Source organism: Hordeum vulgare, chromosome 1H (assembly GCF_904849725.1).
Source record: "Hordeum vulgare subsp. vulgare chromosome 1H, MorexV3_pseudomolecules_assembly, whole genome shotgun sequence".
Taxonomy (NCBI): domain Eukaryota; kingdom Viridiplantae; phylum Streptophyta; class Magnoliopsida; order Poales; family Poaceae; genus Hordeum; species Hordeum vulgare.
The window spans coordinates 381,739,712-381,747,624 of record NC_058518.1 but is presented as its reverse complement, the minus strand read 5'-3'; the positions used below and the strand labels follow the sequence as shown (position 1 = coordinate 381,747,624).

General features: G+C 40.9%; 1 protein-coding gene across 1 annotated transcript in view; it reads right to left on the bottom strand.

Moving 5' to 3' along the window:
* Positions 1 to 2,982: 2,982 nt before the first annotated feature.
* Positions 2,983 to 7,913, bottom strand: part of LOC123439026 — a 47,445-nt gene continuing 42,514 nt past the window's right edge. Inside the window, exons 55-62 of the mRNA XM_045115821.1 lie at positions 6,423 to 6,549; positions 5,800 to 6,021; positions 5,369 to 5,728; positions 4,734 to 4,892; positions 4,187 to 4,663; positions 4,044 to 4,096; positions 3,854 to 3,962; positions 2,983 to 3,680 (exon numbers count right to left, since the gene is read on the bottom strand). Of these exons, the coding sequence (XP_044971756.1) occupies positions 3,339 to 3,680; positions 3,854 to 3,962; positions 4,044 to 4,096; positions 4,187 to 4,663; positions 4,734 to 4,892; positions 5,369 to 5,728; positions 5,800 to 6,021; positions 6,423 to 6,549 (1,849 nt within the window). The 3' untranslated portion in view covers positions 2,983 to 3,338. The remainder of the gene's footprint in view (positions 3,681 to 3,853; positions 3,963 to 4,043; positions 4,097 to 4,186; positions 4,664 to 4,733; positions 4,893 to 5,368; positions 5,729 to 5,799; positions 6,022 to 6,422; positions 6,550 to 7,913) is intronic.

Below are 7,913 nucleotides of genomic sequence, written 5' to 3'. Positions count from 1 at the left end.
CATCTTCATGACAAGCTCGAGTTCATTGAAAACGGAGTCCATATGCATCTTCTATGATGTTTTCGATGTTGGAAGTTTTTGCCGGTTCTTCATTCATAGAGGTCTCACATCTCTATATCATTGGCATTTTTCATAACTGCATGTTCTTAAGATTTTATGTTGTTGTTGGATAGCTCTTGTCGTTGTGAATACAACAAGCTTGAGTTTGCTGGATTTGGAGTTCGTATGCGAAAGTTATGCCAGTTTCAGTATCCAGCGGTAGTACCGCTCGTGGCAGCGGTAGTACCGCTCCGGTCGGGCTGTGAGTGGGGGTAACGGTTGGATTCTTCCCCCACTATATAAAGGAGGTCTTCTTCCACATTGGACTGAATCCATCCATTGAGCTCATGTTCTTCCCCCGTTATTGACCTTCTTAGAGCTTGCTAACTCTCAATTCCTTCAATGATTCTTGCTAGTCCTTGAGGAAAAAGAGAGGAGATCTAGATCCACACCTACACCAATCACTTTCTCCTCTATGTGAGGGGAACCCCTTGGATCTTGATCTTGGAGTTCTTTGTGAGCTCCTTGTTCTTCCTCTCAAATTCCTCCATAGCTTTTGTTGTTGTGGAGGGATTTGAGTGTGAGGGACTTGACCACTTCGTGTGTTCTTGCAATTGCATTAGTTGCATCGGTTTGAGTTCTCCACGGTGATACGTGGAAGTGAGAAGTTCAGAAGCTTATCCTTGGGTACTTGGTACCCCTAGAGATTGTTCTTCGTGGATGCTTTGGCATCCTAGAAGCTTGGTGGTGCCTCGGAGCTCAATCATTGTGGTGTAAAGCTCCGGGCAAGCATCGGGGTCTCCAATTAAGTTGTGGAGATTGCCCTGGGCATTTGTGGTCACCTCGAAGCCATATCCCATTGTGGTGAAGCTTCGTGGTGTTGTTGGGAGCCTTCAATTAAGTTGTGGAGATTGCCCCAACCTTGTTTGTACGGGTTCGGTGACCGCCCTCAAGGGTCCCTTAGTGGAATCACGACATCTTGCATTGTGCGAGGGCGTGAGGAGATCACGGTGGCCTTAGTGGCATCTTGGGGAGCATTGTGCCTCCACACCGCTCCAAACAGATATTAGCATCCGCATGGGTGTGAACTTCGGGATACATCGTCATCTTCGCATGCCTCGGTTAGCTCTGACCAATAGGCACATAGGTGAGCCTAGTTGTTTTAGGTTTTGTGCTTGACAAATTAAACAATTATTGTTGGACAATTGACAGAAAGTAGCAATTCATAAATATGTTCATTCATAGCATGATCTTGTATAGGCATCGTGTCTGTGTTCGTTTGGGTCGTCGCGGACAGAAAATAAGGCCCAACGCACCGACCCAAACATAAGCGCATCGTTTTTGTTCGCTCGTGACCCATTCCAGGCCTATATTAGGCCACATTTGCGTCGGCGCTTGCCATGGATTGACCGGATACCAGTCCTTCCAGTCTGGGCAATGGCTCGATGCCGCATGTAGGTGCTGAATCCACCTCTAGCCACCTGGATATGTACCGCCGTCGGTTTGACAGCAAAGCCACGCCCTGATCTGTACCGTCGTCGGTCCGCCGGTCCAAAATAACAATATGTGATCAAAATGGATAGCGGGCGGCAGTGAGGACCAGATTTGGGTCGGTGCCTTGGATGCACAACCGACTCATTTACAAAAGGGGTGTACATGCCGATCCAAACAAACCAAAAAAAGGACAAAACATATGTCCGTTTGATTTTGATTTTCTAAGTCAGAACATCTCTCAATTTTGCTTTGATAACTTTTGTATATTGAATTGCTATATTTACACAAAACACGCAATGACATGTGAGGATAGTTTGTCATAAACACATTGCACACTAGCATACATACACATATATATACTAGCACAACCCACGTCCACGTACACTTACACACATGCAGCACACAGGCGTACACACATGTACACACGCAGCACACACACACATACACATGTAACACACACACACGTACATCCACACACAAATACACATGCAACACACACACATACATCCACACATAAATACACATGCAACACACACATGCGTACACGTAAAAACATGTATACATACACATGCGCACAGACAGCGCACGCGCAACACACACTAATACACGGACCCACCTGTTATTGAGACAGTGAGGCTTTAGGAGGCTTGCTAAAAATTTACAAAATGACCTTTGACTTGATAAATATGCAAAGTATGAAGCAAATATAGCAAGCTTTGTAAAAAAATGGTGAAAGACAACTTATACAAAGGCTGTTGGAGAAGGTTTTTTGACCAAGATTTATAAAGCAAGTAAGTGCAAACATGCAAAGGTTGTTGGAGATGCTCTTAGTGCAGATCTCACATATGAAGAAAAAAACGGTTTACATTTTTTTTTTTGAACTGAACTGTTTACATTTTAGAAGTGATAAGATCACTTAAGGACAAGGTTCTATGGGATTGCCAATTAAGGAGAGGATTCTCTGGTCGCGATCCGTCTTTTTTGTTGTTGTCACAAATTTGACCACTTGCTTTTTCTGGGATTTCATTTGGCTCTTATTCTCGTTTGCTTTCAATTTCTTTCTCTCGATTAATTGAAGATTTTTTTTTAATTTCCTAGGAGGCAAATGAGCATGATCTTAACTAGTCAACTCTTTCTCTAAGCCCCTGTTAAAAAGATGCAAAACATTGGCTACTCTAGAACTGATTTTGGCTTCCAAAATTCCCCAAAGTTTCTGCTAGAAACTTAACAAAAAAATAAAATAATAAAAAGCACTCCCGAAATCAGTGAAAACTTAAATAATGTAAGTTCCTGATGAACATGCCCACAAGAAATGGTGGAAACACGGTCTACACAAATGATGGTTCATACAAGCTTGAGGCAGGGCAGGAGCTCTACGTTTGTCCTTCACATGTTCAGTTGGCTGGTTTTTACAGCATCAAGAAGAACTGCAAATCTTAGCAACAGCAATACAGCAGAAAGAGCATTATAAGAACGTGTTACAAAATGTACACTTGCAGCCATTCCTCCCTACTAGTTTACACTCTAACCGGTATTGACAAGCATCAAGCAGAAATACAAATCCCAGCAACAGCCAAAAAACAATTGCAAGCTAGCACATTATCTCTCCCTGCGGAAATGCCATGCTCAATAACATAATGCCGGCCAAAACTGTACAAAAACATTTCATATCCGAGACAAACTATCTTGCAAGAAATTGCTGGTCTACTCTTTTGTCTAGCAAAGTTTCTCATTTCCCTATATTATATTATACATACCGCTCCTGATGTCTCCGATGCATGGCATGTCTGCTTCGCCTCATTGGATCATACAGTTTCTGATGCTCGCTGGAGATACGCCTCTATGATCTTCTTAGGCTTCTGCTCAGACTGCTCTTTTGGAAGACGGAGTGCCATGAATTGCAGCGAACTGCTCTGAACTTGGTAAATGTAGCATCCCCATGGGTAAGCATCTGAGGAAGCCCATACTATCTGATCCTCAAACACTGCATCCTCCGCAAATCTCTCATTCACGCAGAAGGCGCAATCAAGAGGGGGCTCTTCGAAAGCAGAAACAGCCACACATCCCAGAGCCACGTATCCCTCAGGTGGCCTTGGTTGCCATAATGATACAGGGCTCCTGTAATCCTCGGCGCAATTTCTCCAAACCTGCGTGCACGATAAAACAAAAAATGAAATCAGTATTGCATAGCCGACACATTATATACTACGGTGCAAGCTCAAAGCTGATTAGAAGTATCAGGCAGATAAGTCTAGGACATTTAGTTGACGTCCTGTCAACCTTACAGAATGTACTAGAAAATGTTTCACTGAACACTGACCAGGTCATAGCCAAGAGGAAGCGCAAAATTGCTGTTAACATTCTTGTAGATAGCAGCAAAATGTGGTGGATGGATGCCAACATGAGCGACATCTCCAATTGAGACATACCTACAAATAAGCGGTTCTATACTTTAAGCATCGGTGCAGAAAATAGGTATATATTAGATGGATACAAGTCTAATTTCATACCCACTAGGGCATAGGGGCCTCCAGATGCTAATAATCCTTCCATCGTTTGCAACCTGGAATATAAATTCATGATTGTGGTTACCCTAGTAGCATATTTAAGGAAAATTGTCTTTTTATCTCTATGAAAAATTCAGTCAACTTACCTGCTTCCCAAGTAGTTTACACCGGCTCCGAACTTCTTGTTCACTACTCCACATTTTCTGGAAGTTAACTGTGTGGTTTACAAGTCGATGCTCAACATTACTGGACGCTCCTCTTGAGCTTAGCAAAGGCCTAGCAGGACTCTGAGATTCCCTTCTATCATCATCTGATGCAAAATATACAGGGCGCTGGCCAGAAGGAACCTTCAAGGGTACAACTTTCATGCCTGTCTGGTGAGATCTCCACATTTTTCTTATTGAAGAACAAAGTAAAACAGCCTGAGCTTCCCGTTCTTCATCAACGCTGCACTTTATAAGCCTTACAAAGTTCTCAGTCCTCCTAAAATTCTTCAGATGTATGATTACATGTGAAGGCCTCTGATACCCAGCTTTTGCAAGTTCCAATGCAAGTACTTCTTCCCAAGGGACATCCCAAAGTATTTTGGAAGGTTTCCTGTCCATTTTATCTAGATCCAAGCACTAATAAAAGGACAAGTTTAGTCAAATTTAGAGGAATGTACTAAGAGAATCAGATAAAAAGAAGCATTACCTGAAGGAGTATCACCCTCTTGTTGGTTACTAAAGCAATCCTCTGGTTTGGCACAATAAAATGATCTTCGTAGTAATCAGACCATGCATACTTAGAAGGTTCTCGAAATAAGTCTGTGCATGCAAAATATCTGCTAGCTTCTGCCAGGTAAAGGGCCATCTGGAGAATGGAGTAATCAAACATTAGGGTACAACATATTAATAGCATCGTCACAAAAACATGCATGCTGGCTTGGTTAGAAACTTAATGTGAGCGCAAAACCAAAGAAAGGTAGCCTTTTATCTCAGTGAAACCAGATCTATAATGATTGACACTGTTATATTAAATTCATGTCTTCTTTTCAATTGACACATACCACCAAACACAACTATGACCATCCATCTTTAATATTATGAAAATACTTCATGGTTTGAGTTAACGTAGTTTGATTACTCGAATTACAGGACATCACCTTTTTTACTGGAGATAGTAGTATGTTTTGACAAAATTGTCAGCATTCAAGATAAACATATGCTACCTAACTGACTATATTAGTCCATTGAGTATATTTTGCTAGCTTTACATAATCAAGCATTCTTCTATTAAAACAAATCACCAAAGTAAAAATGACGAGCAAATATGAAAAAGCAATGCACCTGGCCAGCAGCTTCTAAACTGTCATACTCTCTTATCACAGCATCTCGATGAATAGCACGAGGATCTCTAATCCGCTGAGGAACAAATTTGTTATTCAGAATATTCACACACTTTATAAAGCTGGCACTAATTCCATCAACTGTCAAGGAGAAAAAATCCAGGGCACCACTCAAAGGTTGAACAATACACCCCACAAAGGCACGACCAAGACCATGTGCAATACCAATAACACCATACTGCCTGGCACTCTCAACTGGCTTTCTTAAAACACCAGAAACCCCAAAAGCCAAACCCTGAGCAAATGCTTCAGTCCCTTGAACTAGTCCATCACCAACGCCAGTGATTCTCCTTGACCAACCCTGAATCATACTCAACTTGAAATGCCTGGTGGGGTTCATAAACAAGAATATACTAAGACACGCAATTTTACCTGCTTTGATCTCAGTTGAAGAAATTGCCCATCAGTAGAGAGCTCTGCAAATCCTTTACTGAGTGATGACAAAGTTGATTTTGTCACTCCAAGAAAATCCACAGAAAATATAAGGTGCAGAGGATTGTGGATGAGGTCTCTTTTGATTCGGTTCACGATAGCAGGGACAATGGCGCTCTTCCGCATAAACCGGCTTTTGTGCATTACCTTCCTAAGATGCACCTAAAGCAAACAACACGGGGAATATTACTGTTAATGAGACCGAAATATATCACAGTTCATAATTCAGAAACAAAGCATGCTCAACAGTTTCCATAGTAATGTTTATAGAACTCCTTCAGGAGTCTGATTAAGTTATGAATCAATTCGAGATGAAAAGATCACTTATCGGTTTAAGCTCTTTTCCATGCACCTAGAGATTTATTAGTTAGGGAAGAGTTCAAAATTAAAATAGTAGTACTGAAGTACGTCGAGCTTTCCTCCGAACAGTAGTTACTCCGATGTGGACCACGGTTCATATCAACTAAGTTAGGTGAGCATTGGACAAGAAACATGATCTTGAGTATTTAAGTTAATTTTGATATGATCCCGAAATGATTTGCCAATAAATAATGTTCAGCTACCTGAATCTTGAGTGCATTGCCCACAGCCGATAGGACAGGACTCCAAATACCAAGGACACCACGTGGCCTTTGAGTAGGTGCAGTTTCTAGAGATATTTTAAGCCTTATCTCTGAAATATCAACAAGCCTGAAAATTATAAAATATTATGTCATACCCAGCTAACTTCTGTTCAAAAATATTACTCCCCCAATCCAAATTAATTGACGCGGCTCTAGTACAACTTTGTACTTGAACGAACACACAAAATACAGCAGTGTTTACTTAGAACAAAAAAAAATTACCAAATTCCAGAACACTTTCTACTGAGAGAAACCAAAATAATGGGCTAGAATGAAAACGAACAAGAGAAACGGAAATCAATAGAACAACAACACACTATTAAGCCAAATGAGATGTGAAAGAAACCAACATGGTTACATGAAAATTCCTGCAAATCTTTGTAGGATGCGCAAAATACATCATATATTTAATATCATGTATGGAAATTCCTACAAAAATCATATATGGAAGCTAAGCAACTTTTTGCATGACACAGGATTATCTACTCGTCTTAAAAACCCCATATCATACATTTCTAAGTATCCCATGACCAACAGTATCTGACAAGTGGATATGGTACATTAAGCTGGAAAAAAGTAATGTACTCCCTCCGATCCGTATTAGTTGTCGCTGAGACGGATGTATATACTTATTTCAGTGGTACATGCATCCGTTTGAGAGACAAGTACTAATATGGATCGGAGGGAGTACAATCATTCTTTGAAATACCATCTTAAATTGTGCTCTAGTACTTAAACAAAGGGGGCTGCATCTATCTGGATGAAAGTGCTAATGCTTGAAGCGGATGCAATAGCAGTAGCAGGGTATAATAGCACATTAGAACAAAGTGGGCTCTATAGATACCTGATTGCTTGAGCAATGTCAAACATGTGATCGAATTTGAACTAGTCTAGCCTGCATGCATTATTTCTATTTTGCGAATTCAAATTAATTTGCTCTCTAAAAAGTTGTAGCAACAAATTTATTAGAAACTCGGAATATATGCACATGTTATGCACTTAAGCTCATGATGTTTACTCTGCATTAGTTTGACACTAGAACATGATGATACTCACATGGTTTTTTTCTTTGCTCTTGTAAATATCTGAGTTGGTGGGGGTCCGTTTGTTCACCCTCAAAGATAGAGTTTGGTTACAACCCTCCTAGGAGAGGGTGTTCAGGAAGGGACATGAATATAAATTTAATGTACATCCCAGGTGGTTGGCAAGATGACCCTGAGGCCGGGGGCACCAGTGCGTGCCCATTGTTCGGCTTCGTCCTTGCCCTCAGAGATTAACTCTTAGGGTTTGTTCGGATACCAGGATTATAGGAAACTAGTTCTTATTGAACTTGATTTCTGGTTAGCAACCTAAAATCTTGTTTGGATTGTCTAGCTGATTCATGGATATAGCAAACCAAGTTTTACAGAAGCCCCAAACCCCATATTTTAG